This window comes from Centroberyx affinis, unplaced genomic scaffold (assembly GCF_046629955.1).
Source record: "Centroberyx affinis isolate AG114_WGS23_722 - 3 ecotype Tasmania unplaced genomic scaffold, CSIRO-AGI_Caff_v1 ptg007568l_1, whole genome shotgun sequence".
Lineage (NCBI taxonomy): Eukaryota > Metazoa > Chordata > Actinopteri > Beryciformes > Berycidae > Centroberyx > Centroberyx affinis.
Window position 1 is genome coordinate 89,733 of NW_027283816.1, and position 19,951 is coordinate 109,683.

At 42.6% G+C, this 19,951-nt stretch overlaps 1 protein-coding gene across 1 annotated transcript; it reads left to right on the forward strand.

Moving 5' to 3' along the window:
• Positions 1–252: 252 nt before the first annotated feature.
• Positions 253–13,483, forward strand: klhl17 (kelch-like family member 17). Its single transcript, XM_071513831.1, has 12 exons — positions 253–318; positions 3,280–3,544; positions 4,360–4,481; positions 4,696–4,917; positions 7,750–7,866; positions 8,093–8,306; positions 8,856–9,000; positions 9,910–10,077; positions 10,410–10,498; positions 10,673–10,746; positions 10,892–11,073; positions 13,255–13,483. The coding sequence occupies exons 2-12, from the start codon at positions 3,331–3,333 to the stop codon at positions 13,481–13,483; spliced, it is 1,776 nt and encodes a 591-aa protein (XP_071369932.1). The 5' UTR covers positions 253–318; positions 3,280–3,330.
• Positions 13,484–19,951: the final 6,468 nt, after the last annotated feature.

A 19,951-nucleotide genomic window follows, 5' to 3' on the forward strand; every position in this document is an offset into this window, starting at 1 on the left:
AGCACCACAAATGCTCCCATTTATTACAGAATATGAATCCCGGTGTAGTAAAAAAAAAAAAAAAAAAATGCAGCCGGAGAGCACGAGAAACACAAAATATCACTGTCAAATCTGAGAATACAAGAACAAGCACTGTTTTGATGCTACACGTGATGTTGAAATTAAACGATTACACGAATTCACAAGACTAGACAGCTGAAAAATCGCAGTGAATCCACCCTTTTACAACTTAGTCCATAACTTTATCTGGGCAAGAAGCTGGGAAAGGCTAGAAATAGAAAGAAATCATTGCTGTCCTTTCGACACCGACGACGGCTGGTGAGTGCCGATTAAGCAGGCTAGCTAATCTCATCTGGCTAGCACAAACACACTCATAACGTTACACACAACATCAAGCAATAATAGCCAGTTATGATGTTTGGCTTGGTAAATAAGCAGTGGTACCAGAGGACCGCTGGCGGTTGAGCTTAGAAAGCAAAATGTGTACCTGTGTACAGACTATCTGCAGACTGGTGAAATAATATTAGCATTTTTGGAGACTCCAACGGTCTCTAGGCACGGCAGATAAGATGTTTAATACGAATAATGTTAGATTTCAATGAAAAAAACCGTTTCATGCGATGGTCTGGTGTGTATATCTGTGTAACATCCAGTTCTAAATCTTAATGTGATTTAATTAGAAAAAGAAGAGGTTGATTAGTTGTTGGCTGGCTGGTTGTTTGATTCTCTGTCGAGGGTAACCGAGGTGGGGGGAGGCTCAGGTTCTGGCCAATGACGCTATTGTGATACGAAAAGCTCCGCCTTCCGTGCGATCCGGGACAGATTTATCGAACGCAACCAATGTTTTCGGACGTTTAAATTGCACTTCCGTACCTTGAATGAACAGACGGCAGAAGCCAGGCACTTAAGGTCGTACGGGGCATATACGCTAGTAAATAAAAATCCGCCGGTTACTGTGGCATTTGCACCTAAGATATCATTTTCTTCATGCTTCATTTATGCCTGTTTCTATCCGTTGTATCAAATTTCATCAGCAAGAGCAATGTTGTAACTTGCACTATCGGCAGGTGCGACTCCACCTTAAAAATTGATGTCAGCGTTCATGCAGTTTGCATTTACGTCAACCGCATCGGGCACTAAACAGAGGCTTTCTTTATATTTCGTGTGCTCGAATCAAAATATGGACAGACAGCCAGACACTGGTACCAATTTTAAATCAACCTGAATGCGACAGCTGCTGATTTATTCCCCATCGCCTCGAAGACGACACTGTGTTCAACGACAACCGCAACACAACCACCGGTAAAAAAAAAAAATATATATATATATTCTTTCTTCTCCAGCCATTACATCCTGCTGATAATGATAGCTGCTGTTATTCAAAATAGATGGAGTGGGGGTTGGGGGTTGCTTCACATATAAGGAGGCTTGATACATGAATAGTAACATCCCTCTGTCCAAGAAAGATTAGACTCGGCAACATTCATAGGGAACAAGATAGATGCATGCATGTATATAAGGGAGCCATGTAGCCTTTGTCTGGATGCCAGCCAAGGTTTTGAGCCAGAAAAGGGGAAACAAGATTTGAAAAGCAAGACTTGGCTGTCCTCAGTGGCTCTCAACAGGACAACTGCTTTACCATGTCACTATCTGTTTTAACTTCTTATGCTGCAGCCTTGTATCTATATTCAGATGTCTCAATTTGCAGATTGTCTCATATTATTCCCCTGGGCATGAGAACACAGCGTCCTCTCAGACAGGCACATGGAGGTAACCTGGTCCTGTGTCTATTGTGTTTTGGAAAGTGGGAGACCCAACGCTGGTCGCCATGCAGCTGTGGTGACATCTGAGATGGTCCTTAGTTGGACAATGCAGGGTGTTTTGTTGAAAGAGTTGTTGAAAACAGATGATAACATAAATATGATGCACTGATACTATGCTAAGGGTTTATTTGACTGGAGAGACACATGAGACTCAACTATGCAGATAACAGATAACATGTTACCGAGTGAGTGTGTGTGTGTGTGTGTGTGTGTGTGTGTGTGGAGCTAAATGAATGCAAAGGAAACACTGTACATTATATGAAAATCAACGACAGCATTGTCAAAAGGAAACCAAGACTTTTTTTAGCATCCCACTGTATGACATATCCACTTAAATGGCAGGCTAGTAAGTATGAAGTAGTGAGGTATTTTATTATTATTATTTTTTTACCTTTTTTTATCCAGGGAAGTGTTTTGCTGCACATGTACGCTCTTTTTCTCCCATTTATACAGTTAAACACATTCACACTTTCCATTACTAACACAGATCAGATCCACTGGAGAAATTGCTCTAAGGCACCTAAGTAGTAGTTGAAGGAGGTAGTGTGTCACTTCTTCACTTTTCCCCACTGTGATTTTCCTAGTACTGGTCTGCGAATTCAAACCAGTAAGCTTCCGGTCATACGCCCGCTTAACTAACCTTTTACCTTTTATCACTGCCACAAATTCAGAGTGAAAAGAATCAGTTCCTTTTAGTCTGTTTTAGCACTGTGGTGTTACTAACTCAGTCCCGGTCTAATTTACACATTCAATAGTTTGCTGGTGGATTTTGAATATTCATCGGAGCATAATTTCTGAGATGCCACGTGACTCGTTGGTTATGCAACAATCAAGTGTGTTCTGATCTCCACCAGAGAGCCGGGCGGATGAGAGTACAAAGGAAAAGGCTAACTTAGGCTACATCCTCTTGTCGCTCCTACCCTGCTGTCTACTGGCGGGGGGGGGGGCTCACAGCTAATTCTGGTGCAATTATACTTGCTGGTCAGGAGACATCGCAATTTGATTAGACAAGACAATCTAAGAGTCTTGGTTAGGTTAATCAAGAGATGAAACGCCTAGAATGTTTCAATTCCAGTTTAAGTAATAGTTTCCTTCTTCTGACCCAATCGTCATTGTCATCATAAGATATAATCAGTACCAGCAATGAATGTCAAATACTCAGGCCAGCCAGCCTACTAGACTTTGTTAAACTAACTGTACTGACTGAGATTTCTGTCATGCTGGTAGGCCTTGTGTCATAGCTGTCAAGTTGGTTACTGTAATGTGACAACAGCTACACTGATTGTTTAGGACACCTGTCACAGCACCTGCGTGACCCCAGACAAGCTAAGGTCTCTCTAAGGTGGAAGCTTTTTCTGATGACTGAAGCTTTTTTTTTTGTTACTAGATAATGATATATAGCCTACATTGGATTAGGGCTGGTGAATGTGACTTGACGACCCTCTGCATGTTGCAGTTGCCCAGAGTGCGGCCCAGGCACGAGCCCGCGACCGCCACGCCAGGCACCATGATGGAGGGGGGCATGCAGCTGCTCAACCGCGACGGCCACAGCATCTCGCACAACTCCAAGCGCCACTACCACGACTCCTTCGTGTCCATGAACAGGATGCGGCAGCGCGGCCTGCTCTGTGACATTGTGCTCCACGTCTCCAACAAAGAGATCAAGGCGCACAAAGTGGTGCTGGCCTCCTGCAGCCCCTACTTCCACGCCATGTTTACCAGTAAGTTGCAGGGTGTGTCTCTTTCTCCTACCGCTGTTCTTTCAGCATGCTAACATGTCATATTACTTCCTAAACGCGCCACCTGTCTTCTCTCCTCTTTGTGCCTTTATCTCTGGAATCAGTGGAACGCAGCAGGTAGCACGGCTCAGATGTTTCACGCTCTGACATCAAACTGAGCTTCATTTTGCTCTGTTGGTTAGAGTTTGATAAAATGACAGCTTGTTTATGTTTGCTCTTCCTGTCTGGGTCACAGGTGGCCAGATGAGGTGTGTGTCCCAGATTTCCTCCTGCAGCCCCCTGCAGCTCAGACTAGACCTTTGTGAGGGTACAGCATGTCTCCAGAAAGTCAGTAGACTGGCTTTGAAACTCAGCTGCTAGGCGTCCTCATCTGGCCAACTCACTAATTAGCCCATTTAAAAAAGGCATCTTCTGATCTTGCAAAAAACAACACAACAGCTCTGGCAAAATAACAAAAGTGTGAGAGGGTCTGCCCCCCTGCAGAGCTTGTGCTCATGATTTCTCCTAATATATTAGTAGGAGATGTAGTGCTGTACTGTTGGTGTAGAACCTCCTGACACTGAGATGTTTAGGAGCTGTTCAGATTCAGGAATTCAGAAAAATTACACCAGTCAAAACAACTGATAAAACAGTCAGCAACAAATGAGCTGAGCTAAAATTTGGCAGCAGTGCTGTATACATTAGGAGCTGCCATACGTCAGCGTGAGTGAACAGGGAGGCTGACAACTTTGCAAGAATTGTATTGATTATAACTTGCAGGCAAAATATGACAACTCTTGTCCTGTGCGCTCATGCAGATGAGATGTCGGAGAGTCGGCAGACCCATGTGACCCTCCATGACATCGACCCCCAGGCTTTGGAGCAGCTGGTCCAGTACGCCTACACAGCGGAGATTGTGGTGGGGGAAGGCAACGTGCAGGTAGGGAAGGAAGTTTTACATTATTAGCTTCTCTATCCACAACTAGCCTAAAAGAGAAATTTCATGAAATTTTCACTAATAGACAAAATGAAGTAGACAAGATGGTCAAATTTGAGTATTTATTTGACCCGTAATTTTCACGTCTCATAAAGCACAAGGAGGCACAACAGACTCATTGTATTTCCACTTAAGTATAAAATTGCGCTCTTCCCAGACGTTGCTCCCAGCAGCCAGCCTGCTGCAGCTCAACGGGGTGCGGGACGCCTGCTGCAAGTTCCTCCTCAGCCAACTGGACCCCTCCAACTGCCTGGGCATCCGAGGCTTTGCCGACACACACTCCTGCAGCGACCTGCTCAAGTCAGCGCACAAGTATGTCCTGCAGCACTTTGTGGAGGTGTCCAAGACCGAGGAGTTCATGCTGCTGCCACTGAAGCAGGTAAGGGTGACGCTGTCTGCTTTTATTTTACCCCTATACTGCCTTCATAACCTCCTGTCTTGCAGAGCAATGTTTGCTTGAGTTTGGTGCTTTTAAGGAATGCAGTTTCAAATGTGGCATATTCAGGGTGGGAAATAAACAATTGCTGACAAATCTGTCTGCTGGTAAGTGGCTGGTAAATTTGTCAGCCACACTGGCAGGTTGCCAGCCATCATTTGGAGGTGCTATTCTCTTCTAAAAACTAGAACAGACTTCATCACCCTGGGGAAATTGGGTGTAAAAGTGGCTGAATTTTGAAATGCACTAGACACTTTCCAGTAGACAAAAACGTTTCCTGCCCTGGTATATTCGGAATTTACGTTGTGAGATTTGGTGGCAGCAGTGTAATATTTCTTTGAAATATGGTGATGAATTTGTATTCCTGAAAGGTATTTGTCGTGACTTTTTGGGTATACAACTTGATTGCTACGCTTCACTGAGTCAAGCTGACTGACTAATCCGCTCAGTTCCTTACAATCCTTACGGCTGCTTGGTAGGAAGCCAAATAAAGGAAAAGATAGACAGATGTTCACTATACTAGAATGCACTTAGTTTTGTTTCTTCATATTGTTAATCCCCTTTTCCTCACAAATATGAGCACAGCTGCCTGTATCCAAACCGGTCCACCTCTCACCGTAGACACCTCAATGGGCCGCCAAAGGAAAAGTAGCCAAGTGCATGCAGTTGTCTTTTCAGCCTTCATTAAAAAGACCTCTCTTCTTCCCCAGCTCCCTGCGTCAATCAGTGTCCCTTGTGGTTTTATCACTGTGCTTACATGGACTACTTTCTCTGGCATGCCAAGTTAGCTCAGCTATCACTTATTCATCAGCTGGGCTCGGCAGTGGCAACACTGTGGGTCTCGTCCTGCAAGCGGTAATTAGGCAAAGCTAGTGATGTTTTCACAGCTGCTGTATACTCTTTATAGACCTAACAGCATTGCTTTTTATTGTTAAGGTTTTTATTTTACTCTTGCCGTATTCAGCCAAGGTTTCCAGGGAGTTTAGGCTAGCTAACAGTATTAGCCATCTTAAGTTTATCTTTAAATAACTAATTAAAACACACTTTTATGAACTTGCTTTTGTGTCTGATTTTGCCCACTTATAATCTTGTGTTTTTTTCTCTTGAATGCATTTCCCAATTTTTTGTATATTTTACTATTTTTAGTTTTTATGCCATTTTGTAAACTGTTAAGTACTGTCTAAATACAGGTATTATTATTATTATTATTATCATTATTATGTTTTGCTGTGGTAGAAATCCTTGGTGAATTGAAGTGGCAGAGGAAATAAGTAAACCAAAAAGCCGCCGACATCACTTTCCCATTATCTTCTCTCACCTCTCTGACAAACAAATCCCCACATGACTAAAGAGATTGTTCTCCATGAGAGTAACATGCTCAGCTTTGCTCTGTCTGCGGCCTCCCAAGCCCTCAGACTGATTCTATGTTTGTGCACAGTCCATTAGAAGAGTGAAAGTTAAGCTGCATAAAGGCTGTTTGGAAATGAACCGCTGTAGCCATCATGCCACTCTTTCTTTTCTGTCTCTTTTCTATTTTTCTCTCTTCTTCTTTTCTTTGGCTTACCAGCCCTCTCTGTCTGCACCCCCGCCGCCCCCTTGCAGCTGTTCTGTGCCCGTCACAGATCTGCACCAGAGCTGGATTTATTTACTAGCTGCTCTAAGGGACTCTTAGCTCACAGAGCCGTGAAATATGCCCCATATTTCTTCCCATACTCTTTGAAGGAAGTGGCAAGGCATGACAGGATTGTGACTAGGCTGTCTGTTGATGCTCCTCAGATGTGGCATCGCATGCATGACATTATGCAGCCTACAGAGGATGGATACAGCCTAATTAGTGTGTGTGTAGTGGATGAAGACATCTTATGGCTTAAACACCCTCAAAAGTCCCTTTTATCCATACATCACTCATTCCTGCTGCCATACCACAAGGACAGTTAATATAATGATAAACACAGCAAATTTTCTTTTTCATTTACACTTACACCCCACCTTCTCCTCCCTCTTCTATTTAAGTGAATGTGCTGCAGTATGTGCATGCAGAGGGGAGGGGGGGCCTGCAGGGTGGGGCAGTAGCAGCAGCAGCAGCAGCGGTAGCAGTTCTTCTCTGTGTGACGGTGGATTAGTGGATGCTGTTCCTGGGAGGCTGCTAACTATTGCCCTGATCTGGGCAGGCAGGAAGGCGGCAGCAGCTGGCTTCTCTGGCCCCACCCAGTCCTGCCAGCTTTGGGTTGATCTGGGAACAGAGCCAGCCAGCCAGCCAGCCAGCCACTCTTAGACTGCAGCACTCACTGGGCCACAGACACACATACACACACACGGGTATCCAAAATATCCAACACCCACACTACACATGTACTGTCTTAATAGTAGCCCACAAGCAATCATATGTCAATGCCAAAAGTTAAAATGGTGCTTAATCTCGAGTAGAATGGTTTTATTATCAGTGGCTCATGCGCTTTACTTCCCATGTGTGTGTTTATGTAAACCTTGGCAGCTTTCTCAGTGTCATTCCAAAACTAAGACTAACTATCTCCTCAGCCCAAGATGTTTTGGAGTACATATTTTTCATTGAGCGGATTAGGAATGTGATTTTCTCTTTTCTTCTTTCAGGTAAAGGCTTTTTGAACACCCATTTCTATTCATTCCTAATGGAGATTGTTCTTTTCTTTTTTCTGTGTTGTCCAGACCACATCGCAGAGAATTTCTCTGTGTGAATTCAAGATGTTGCAAGTTTGAATTTGAGACAGTTGCTCTCTTTTTGTCCCGTCCACCCAGGTGCTGGACTTGATCTCCAGTGACAATCTGAACGTGCCATCAGAGGAGGAGGTGTACCGCGCCGTGCTGAGCTGGGTCAAACATGACATAGACGGGCGCAGGCAACACGTACCTTGGGTAAGACTTAAATGTAAAAACATAGTTCCACCTGTCTCACCACACTACAGGTGATTTATTACTATTCACATTTTCTGTGTTGGAATATTCAGATATACAAAATACCTCCAAAATAGTCTCTCTTGCATTTCTCTCTTGCAATGCATTCCCTCCCTCCTCCTCCTCCTCCTCTCAACCTTTTCCACCTCCCAACCCCCACACCACCCACCATCCATCTCGCCCCCAGCTGATGAAGTGTGTGCGGCTGCCGCTGCTGAGGCGAGACTTCCTGATGAGCAACGTGGATACAGAACTGCTGGTGCGTCACCACTCAGAGTGCAAGGACCTGCTGATCGAGGCCCTCAAGTACCACCTGATGCCTGAGCAGAGGGGCGTCCTGAGCAACAGCCGGACGCGCCCACGGCGCTGTGAGGGCGCCAGCCCTGTGCTCTTCGCCGTCGGTCAGTGTGCCCCTGAAGGTACCCACTAGGGTACACACTCTTGCCGCACACATACACAGTTCACTTAGGTTCTCATGTCACCCATGAACTGTACACATATCGGTGTTTCCTTTAGATTTGTTGAGTTGCGGTAGCCCTGCGCAGCTCGAAAATTGCCCCCACAACTAAAACATCTAAACACAATGAAAATTTGTCTGTATGAGTTTAATTTACAACCTGCAACTAATTGCACAAAGGTTGCATTGTGTAAATCCAGCCTTATAACACAATTGTCCATATATCAGGATATAAATATTCAAATAAAACCATTCCTCAGCTCCAGTACCTACTGGAACTGATCCTGGAAGAACCTGGGTCTCACAACCAAAATGACCCCCACACTACAAAGCATTCTACAGGAAGCGGTGACACATATTGCACAACACATATATGCTTATATTCACTCTGTCTTTCATTCATACATACTGACTGAAGTGCTACTGACTGAAAGCGACTTACGTTATTGCTTGGACTTAAAGTTTCTGTTGCCGTTCTCTGTGTGTGTCCCAGGCGGTGGCAGCCTGTTTGCCATCCATGGAGACTGCGAGGCCTACGACACCAGGACGGACCGCTGGCACATGGTGGCGTCCATGTCCACTCGGCGGGCACGGGTGGGCGTGGCGGCCATCGGGAACAGACTCTACGCCGTGGGAGGGTGAGTGATGAGCTTCTTCAGACTGACCATTGATCCAAAACTAGTGATCCTCAGCTCGTACACCATCTTATCTCTCACTCAAACACTACAACTCATTTTATGATGTGAACTTGCTCTGACTGTCATAACATAAAGAGCAGGCTCTAGCAGGAGGAAAATGCAGATCATTTGCATTGGAAATAATACTGGGCGATGGCTATGCAAAAATGGACTTTAATAGGGAGCTTTATTATCCTTGTGCCCAAGATAAAGCCGTTAAAGGATAACGCTGGTGTTTTTTAATGCATTACTTACCGTCAACAAATCCTATGAAAATAACAAAATCAGCAATGATTTTGTTTTGCCAACAAGTCTCGTCCTTGTAGCCAGCGCCCAATGAAGCCATGTCCCAGCAGCCATAGAACTCCATTGTATTAAAAAAAAAAGATTAAAAACACATCAAAGAGCCATGCCGCTGCTCTGGGCAGCATATTTCATCATTGATGCACCGGGCCAGCCGACTTTTTCCTCAAACAACTTCATAAGCCGGCTGTAAACACGTTTGCGATCTCGGGAAAGTAGTTCCATAGCACCGAAAATAGTCCCCGTCTTAATGAAGAATTTGTTCCCATTTGAATTTGATTTGGTAATAACTACAACAGCCTGACTTTTCGTGGTAACAGTTAGCAATTTTTAAAATTGAAACTATGTCTTTGTGAGCTGTATTTAAACGTTTTTAGCTTACAATTGGAGCCAATGACTTCCGGGTTAAAGGCCAAAAAGGGAACGTCCAATGGAAGAGCGTTCCACAGTTTAGGAGCCACAATTTCAAAATATACTATACTATACTATAATACAGGGCAATATACTGTCACTTCAATATCCATCGGCAAAAGGCCTCTTCTGATTCGTTTGTCCACCTCTCTTCAGGTATGATGGCACCTCAGACCTGGCAACCGTGGAGTCCTACGACCCCGTCACTAACTCTTGGCAACCCGAGGTTTCCATGGGAACACGGCGGAGCTGTCTGGGCGTGGCGGTCCTGCACGGCCTACTGTACGCTGCCGGGGGTTATGACGGAGCTTCCTGCCTCAATAGGTATACAGACTTAGTGTTGGCTTGGCCCATGAGACAGCTGGTTTGATATTGGGCTCCTGCCTACTGGAGTGCTTGAATAGAAAATTATACTCTCTAGAATGTGACTTTGATTGATTGTATTTTGATTTTGTGAATTGCTGTATGTTGTTTATTTTCATATTTTATGTTTTTCATGATGCTGCTTCTTGGCCCTTGATTCTTAATCTCAATGGGACAACCTGGTGAAATGAAGGTTAAATAAAAGTGGACAGTTCCAGTGTTATAAAGCAATAAAATAGCATCCTTGTACTGAGTGAGAATCATAGTGTTTTTCTCTCTCCTTCCTCTTACAGCGCTGAGCGTTATGACCCTCTGACCAGTACGTGGACCTCCATTGCTGCCATGAGCACCAGGAGGAGATATGTCCGAGTAGCCACCCTGGGTAGGAACTGGCCACACACATAGCATGAACATGGTGTTCTGTGTGTATGTTTCACTATTTACATTTTAATGTCATAAAACTTGACAAGAGGGACTTGGCAGGCTGTTATTCCACTGCTAATATTTACATAATCTTTAACAGTATTCTCAGTGCTCACTCCCTTTTCCCCACCAGATGGTAGCTTGTATGCAGTGGGAGGTTATGACAGCTCCTCACACCTCGCAACAGTGGAGAAATATGACCCTCAGGTAAATGCCATGCTGTAAAATTTATCACCAAGCGAACTCATCTGTTGTCTGGTTCAGATCAACTGCATGTGGAAAACGACAAAATACATCACCGGTTAATGTATAACGATACGACCCGTGCTCTGTGCTGTGATTGGCTGAGCAGAGCAACACGTGGACGGCCATTGCCAACATGCTGAGTCGGCGCAGCAGTGCCGGGGTGGCCGTGCTGGAGGGCATGTTGTATGTTGCTGGGGGCAACGACGGCACCAGCTGCCTGAACTCAGTGGAGAGGTTCAACCCCAAAACCAACACCTGGGAGGGAGTGGCACCCATGAACATACGCAGGTTAGTCTGGAGGACAATAAATCATCACCACTTTTATCAACATTCATTTTTCAGACATTAATGGCCATAAACAAATGAGACTGCATTTTACATTGTATACCACCAGGTCAGTTTTTGCGTGAAAACTGCTGGATCACACAAAATGGCACAAAACAGGAAACATTTTGACTTTGCAAGTAATTACACAACTTTATTCCAGTTCCATTTTCCCTTTTTATTTGATACTTTACAGTAGAGAGAGACAGGAAAGATGATATGCGACAAAGGGCCTGGGCTGGATTCAAACCCAAGATGTTGTGATTACATGGCATAGCCAACTGAGCCATCGGGACGCTCCCATTTCCACTACTCTAACTGCATAGTTTCAACATGACATTGGCTTAGCTCATTGGAATGCATATTCACTGTCATCAAAGGCTGTTATTGGCTCTTATCCTTCTTCTTGCACTTACAAACAAACACATGTAGTGATGCCAAGGCGAGGGAGGGGGGAGAAGTAGCAACATCTCAGGTTTATGGGGAATGTGGTCTTAATTTTGAGAAACACAAAATGCTACACGTAGCACCTTTAAACCAAACTACAATTTAGCCTTAAGTTAAGGTAGAAGGACCTCCTTGGTAGGACTGGAAAATAACACTAATTACTGTAAGTGCTGCCTGTGTGCAGCTTGTGGAAAAAAGGTACCGCTGCTGCAATTATTTTGTCCTGCAGAAAATCTTTACCGTCTAAAGCCTTGGATTTTGTGCAGCTAGACTAAAAAGATGGGGCATTTGGATGTCTTCGCTTCCTTACTGCATAAACCTCAAATGACCTATTTTCCCCAAAAGTTGTCTCTTTCTAGGCCGTAGTAGATGAAGCTTGTCTAAAGGATGATTAGTGAGGAAGGCCTGCATGCATCCATTCAGAGAGACAGCACTGTATTGATACAAAATTGGCTTCAGGGACTGAGATATAGGGATGTAGCAGCCTTGGATTTTTGGAGACACCAGCGAATTTACTCATTCCCCAATCCCCTACACAGACACAGACACACACACACACAGACACTCTCACTTGCTCGAGTGTTAGTCAGTAAGAGAGGATAGGAGCAGGGAAACTTGACAACAGTTGACTCTGCAACCCCATGAATAAACCATGGTGTTAATCAGCTACGTGCTTTTCTTATCCAGTTGCTGAGAGGCTCCATTTACACATTGCAAAACATTGCACCATCATCACCACTTCTCACTCTTCTGTAGTCACTTCTATCTCACTCTTCTCTTAAGATTTCTTCAGTTTTTTAATGCAAATATTGATGATTCTAATGCTAATGACATGACATGAATTGGCATGAGATCTAACAGCAGAAGCACACAGCACTGTGTAATATAATGCTGCAAGCGGCAGTTTGTAGGACTAGTCTAAGAGTAGGGAAAATGTCTTTAAACTGGAAGACCAGGGTTCAACCCCCTCTGGAGGGGGCAGGCGAGAAGAGAATTTCTTCTTCAGGGATCAATACAAAATAGTTATGGTATTTTCACTGGTAGTGGCTTTACAGTTACTGTTTACTGTTGGCAGTTTCAGTGCAAAAATATCTGTATAGGTATCAGTATCGACCTTCAAAACCAGCCAAATGCCCGTTCTCAACCATACACATTTCTGAGGCAAAATATGTGAAGCTATTTCTTGAGCAGTTAGAATTTATCTGTAGTGACGAACCCAAATGTCCCAAATATTTACATGGGTGATTCATGGTCTCTGCCATCTGTGATGCAAGCTCGCTGCATCCAATGCAAATTAACAGGTGCTGGGTACTAGCACTCTGATTACACAGATCTTCAGCTAGAAAAACACTTCTAATGCATGAAGATCATTATCAAGCTAGCAGCTGCAAAGATGAATATACACACACGGCCATGGAACAGTAAATATGGCTATTCATGACATGCATATTTTATGCAAAGTATTTTGATTGAACACTCTCCACTGGCAGTCCATATTAGACCACTTCTCCTTTTTTTTCTAGTATTTTGCCTCCTTGGGAACCCTTTGCCCTTTTCCTCACCTTTCATGGTTGCACACTGATATTCAGCTGGCATCAGTGTTTTCACCTCTTCACGGGGTGTTTTTGATCATTCATTTTGCCTCACTGCTTCGATCTAATTAAAATCTGACCTCTCCCCTGATCTGCTTCCTTACAGGAGCACCCATGACCTGGTGGCCATGGACGGCTGGTTATACGCGGTGGGCGGCAACGACGGCAGCTCCAGTCTCAACTCCATCGAGAAGTACAACCCGCGGAGCAACAAATGGGTAGCGGCTTCCTGCATGTTCACGCGGCGCAGCAGCGTGGGCGTGGCCGTGCTGGAACTGCTGAACTTCCCGCCGCCCTCCTCGCCCACCCTCTCGGTTTCCTCCACCAGCCTTTGACACGGGGTCACCACCCGGCTGACCTCAGCCTCTGCTGCTACAGCCCAGACCGGCTCTGGGAAGAGACGCAACTGCTCAGTTTGAGAGTGGATGAGTAAATTGTTGGAAGGGAGAGAATAGAAAGGGGGAGGGTGTGAAATGAGGTTCCTGGTTTGGTTCATATACAGTACCCTCTAGAGTTATTGGCACCCTTGGTAAGGATTTGCCAAATAGGGATTAAAAATATATACAACATAAGCAATTAATTTTAATCTTGGCTCTAAAAATGTATACAATTCTGTCATTCAGAGGTAATTGTTAAAAAAATAGTTCATTTCTAATGTGTGGTAACATTTAATCTCAAGAGATGGCTGCCTCAGTTGTCAACAATCTTCCATTAACTTTTTTACCTTTTTACTTGTATACTGAGTACCTTAGAGTGGTGATCTTAAGGTGATGTTGCAACAGAAAAATAACAAGAAAATAACAAGAAAATGTACCCTAGAATGCACCACAGTAGTACTCAAGTTGTGGTTTCAGGCTAATATCCTTCTTTGAAGTCCCCATACCTGTTCACTTATTAATATTTCATTAGTTAACGATGGTGCCCACAACACACCAGAGAGAATAACGGCTAAACCTTATGATGCCAGAAAAATCCATTGAGAATTACTCAAATGGAGTGCAGGCTTTAAGCATTATAAATAACTACACCCCTGTTCTAGTAATATTGATAGGTTTTATTGGAATGACATTATATATAAGTGAAATTTACCTTGCAACAAATTATGGAGGGCTTACTTACTTTCTATTGGCTTTGCAACAAAGACAAACAATTGTCAATAATAGTGACAACCACCTTTTTTGAGAATGAACTACTTTTCTCAATTTGCCTCTTAAACACAGATTTTTTTGTGCACAGAATCTAGCTTGTTAATTATGGGTGTCATCTACTTTTTACAACATTTATTGATCCTCTTTACCAAGGGTGCCAGTAATTCTGGAGGGCACTGTACCTGGTCTGGATCTCTGAAGTCCCACTGTACAGCTCCACCATACAGATACCAGCTCCCACTCTTTTGAAGAATACAAGAGAATAATATTCTTAGATAAAGATGTGTAAACATATTCACCAGTCTTTCCTTGCATCCCACTATTTTCTCACCACTCCAGTGTTTGACACTATCGTGAAACGTGGCGGTCACTTAATTCACGTGTAATGTAAAATCTTTTGGTTCGATGTTCTTGTCCTCCCCAAAAGTTTTCTTTTGATATCACGATTTTTTTTCAATAATGTATCAAAGAGAAGCTGAATGATTTTATTTTAGGAATGTAGCTTTTGACTGGTTATACCATGCATGTTTATTGGCAGTCTCCCGACAGGAGAATAAAACTGTTGTAGTGCTGCTGTGCCACACTAGGTGGCAGTAACAGGCAATGTTATTCCCCTTCCCACACCACAGGAGCGCATGGACACCAACAAGCTAGAAAAGCTAGGCCCTATCGCTACTCAGACTTGTAAATGAGTTAGAGTCCTTTTTTTATAAGAACAGAGAATAATTATGTTGAATTATATTTCTTATTTATAATATGTAGAAATAGTAATATATTCTGTTTTAAAGATGCTTTGAGAAAGAAATGGACCAGAGCTATGCCTATTTAAAGAGTGTTTTAATATATTTATTTTGGTGTGTGATGTGCATATCATGGATGGAAATGACAAAGAGAATGTCAAAGTGAGAGAGAGGTAGTTCAGTTTGTGTGGAGTTGTACATGTGGGAGTTTTGCTTTTCCTAGTCAAGAGGACTGATCATTGCATTTTGATATGCAGCATTTCACTTGTATTTCTTAACGTTTCCTCACTGCCACAAGCATGATCTCACACATGACATTGTGTCCGCTGCTTTTGTTGCTTGCCAACCTGTTGACCAGTTAATGAAAGGACTCTCTATTGTTGTACACTTGTCATTCATATTTGTAAGAGGACACAATGGTGGATATAATCCATGGACCCATAGGACAGTTTCAAATGACATTACAGTCCAAAGTAATAGTTTACTTACCAACACTTGACACTAACGAGTAACAGTGAAGTGTAATGCTGTTGACACTTGGTGCTGTCATTTTCCCTTTCACACTCTTCAGAGTGTGTCGTCTTGTTATTTTACCTCATCCTTGCATTGTGTGAATGGATCCAAATCCAATGCAGAAAAGTTGATCTACAAACATGTGACAACTTGCAGATTTACCACAAAACGTAACGCAACTCTGAAATTAGGTAAGACAAGATGTGGAAAGCATATGATGCTGTTTCCAGTGAATTGTTACTGGTTTATAATCCGTTGTGTGTGTGGGGGGGCATGAGATTTCCCTGAGCACCTCTGAACTTCCAGGGTCTGAAATAAATGGATCATTTTGAGTCTTTTTGACTCTGTTATGAATACCTAGGTTTAATTAATGTGTAGCGCAGTGATACCATTCCAAACTTCTGAGAAGTTGCCTTTTTCCTTTTTTTGAAGGATTTTGTTGATCCGGTTCTGTTTATCTAAAACAACCCTATTCACTTAGGTGTTAGAGAGGACCCAGTAGAATAGGGGGCTGTGATTGTCTTATGGAGATACTATTCTAATGTGACGCTGGTATGAGTCAGGAACCTCCAGAGAAAGGCACACACAACCGCATAAGACGTTGGCCTCCATTCTATGGATCGAACTGTAAATAGAAAGATTCCTCAAGTTATCTTAAATCCATTTGTGCAATGTCAGTGTGACTGTAGCTTTTTTTTTTTTGTTTGTGTTCAATGTGGTGAGTATTGTTTATTTATGATATGTTTGTTATTTATGAAGAACTTTAAAATATTAAATTTTGCACTATTGCGAAATGGAGCAATACACTATAAAAAGAAATAAAGATGTTTTCAGGTGTGATTACTGTGTTTTCCGAGTTTTGAACGCACACAAACGCACTGTAGGCCAATACTGTATGTGTCCATTGTTGAGCAAGACGCTGAGCCATGCCTACTCACTAATTGATAGTTGCTCTGGATAAGAGTGGCAGCCAAAAGCCTAATGAAAACGCACAAACACACACATTAAAAGTTGTGTTGCTAACAGCATGAGTTTGTTGCTAGGCTCACTATACAGTATCATTGGGTACCTTCCCAGCATACTCCTCTTTCACACTGATCTGAGTGGACAGCTGAGCACTCTCACTTTACCCCTCATGACCTCAGTCACATGGCATGCACACCTGTGGCTGCCTCTGTGCACACACACTCAAACCTATGAACTCTGACTCTACCCAAACACATACAGACTCAGACCAAATCTACACACATGCAAATACACCTATAGCTTTGAATGAGACAAGTTAACTGAAGTAGTGCTGCACACACAGAGCTGTAAGCTGGGTGAGTGCAACACATGGAAAGAGCATCTGTGTACATACATTAGTGTGTTTCAGGGTTTGGTATACTTGTAATGGCATTATATATTGTAAATACAAAAATTTGACTATTCTGTTATGTTACTTACAAGTTATTCTGATTACAGATACTTGTCGAAAATTGGAGAATTACTTATGGGAATAGTTCTCAAGTGAAAGCAAGAAACTCATAAGGCCATTTAAATAGTGTCAGATGATCTTTATAAAATGTGCCACAGAGGAGAATTAGTGTGAAATAAACTGAACATTGTAATTTTTCACTTTTTCACATCTCTACCTTTATACCTCAAATATGGCAAAGTAATCTGAAAGTAACTACCAGTAATCACATGACTGAGTTTGCGTAATCCTTTGCGCTACTGATTGCAATTTCGATGAGGTAACTAGTAACAATTTCACAGTAACCTACCCAACCCTGGTGTTTATGTGCATGCACATGTGCAGTACAGTATGTGTGTGTGTATGTGTGTGTGTTGGGGGGTTGATGACGGCATGGGTCACCTCTGCTGCTATGAGGATGCTAATGAGTTTACAACCTGTCTGGCTGGGGTGGGGTGTGTGTGCATATGTGGCGGGGGTGTGTGTGAGCGTAGTCCGGTGAGTTCTTTCTCTCTCTTCCCAGCATTCCTGCCACTGCAGCCTCTCCTCTTTCCCCTGTGGTGTCAGCCTCTGCACGGCCCTTATCAGGCCATGGAGATGCTGTCACCGTCTGTGGAAGGAGCGAAGTGTCAACTGGACCTTCAGCCTGTTACTTTAGATAAGACAAGCGCTGTAATGGAAAATCTGTCAACTATTTATGAATGCATGGCTCATAGCGGTGTGTGTTTAGTGTAGTGATAATATGGAAGGCTTTAATGCTCAGGCAAACACAAGACTATTTGTGGAAGTAAGGCATCATAATGATTCAAAGGAAAACTGCAACACATTCAAATTAACTTCCTTTAATCTTTAACATGATTCACTGGGCTTCTGTCTTCCATGTTAACAGCAATGTTTTTGAGTAAAAGGGAATGCAATATGATGTAATCAACGTACTACATGACCTCCCACCTCCATATCCGTGTGTGTGTCTGTCTATGTGTGCATTTATGTCTCCTTTTAATTAAAAAAGTCAGTTGAAATTAAGTTGAATCAGTTCTGTGGTATATAACAATGAAATAAGCGTCCACCTCAATCATTAAGAAACGTTGTATGCGGCAAAAATAGGGATCTACTAAATTAAAAAATTGAATATACTTAGATTGACTGATCTTGCCTTCAAAGGAGGGCCAGGGTCCAATTAAGATTCCTTTATGGTTGTCCTGTGTGAGAACTTTGGCACGTCTGATTCTCTGTCGGACACCTGATGTTGGGGGCCTCATATCCAGACTCCGCTTTAGTGGCCTGAGGTGTGACTTTAGCACCGCCGCTCTCACCCACTGAGTCTGGATAAACACAAACGAGTCACTTCTCGGGGGGAGCCAAAGTTCAACTCACCACACAGGCAGGGAGGAACAATTTGGATACACAATTTTTTTCTATGTTGTTTTGCCCAGATATTATCTGATAAAATGTCACAGTTCGGTCTAAACTGTCAGTGAATTCAATCATAGGCAGAATTTGCAGAAGCAGAAATTCCACAATAACTGTGTCTAGGGGATTCTCCACATACCATCCACTTTAAGGGGGGGGAGCTGAGTCAAGGAAGGAAATATGCCTCATTTTTGGTGAGCAGACACTGAAAAACAGAAAAACACAGATTCATGCAGTAGTCATTTCTAATGGGAAAATATGCAGGCTATTGTCAGGATACAGCTCATTCAGGAATTGCGAGCTCCACCACATGAAACAGGGGAGGGTAAAATAATGAATGGGCTGTTATTCTTTCTGGATATAGTGTTGGTGTTGGCAAAGCACCCTGTATTTCCTCTTCCCGTCAAGCAATGTGGCACAAGACCGTAGGATCGAGTGAGGCAAATGTCAAACCATTGGAATAGAAAGATGGTATCCACTGTATCAATCAATGTATCCACATACCCACAAAATCGGTTATTTAAATACAATAAACATGTAGGCCATCTACACATAAAATAATTACTAAAACCTACTCCGGGCATTGCGCCTGTCTGATATACTGTAGGCTTGAGAAGCTGTTTGCCATCTTGTGCAATGATGGGTGAAATAACCGCAGAGAGAGTTGCATCCTATCCATGTTTATCCTGTAATCTTGGTGTAAACCAGTTGATGCCCTTTACAGGAAATATCCAACTGAAACTGGAGTGACCTCAGTGAGAAAATTCCCTCAGCAAGTCTTCTGGTTTTCTTAAGGAAAACTCCGGCAGAGAGGTGAGTCACCATGTTGTCTGCATGTACTATCAAGCACACCGATGCTCTTTTCCATGATGTCCAGACCAGGTTGGGCAAGTTGCTTTTATGGAAATGAAACCTACAGATTTATTACCTACGTTAAACTGTAATCACAATGCAATCAACTGATAACTGGATTACTCAGAAAAGTAATCTGTTTTTCAGTGGTTACACTTTACTTAACAATGGCCTTATTCAGCCTGTGTACTAACCCATGGAAAAGTATTGTAAGCAATATTACTTGATGGAAACTTCTCTAATACATAATGTACATACAACAGTGTATCAACACTGTTTTAATGAAGAGATTTGAATGGTGTGTTATCCTTTCAGTTACTTTTGGTTTACTTTGCCTCCAAAATCTATAGTCTATAGATTCTATAGTAGTATTCTATAGTATAGAATATGAAGTTAAGCAGACATGTTTACCCAGTTTATTGACTAAAAATTAATTTGCGTTGTACTAATTTATACATATAACCAGAGTTATTATTACTTCTCGATTTTCACAATCAAAAATAATCTTTCCCTTCAGAAATGAGAGGAAAAGCAAGAAAAAATCCAGAAGTAATTTTTATTATTATATTTATTATTTATTTTATTTTATTATTATGATTTTTTTTCATAATGCAGTTAGTGTTTGTTTAGTAAATATAATGGATTACAGTGTAATATGTTACTTCTCTCCAACGCCAGACA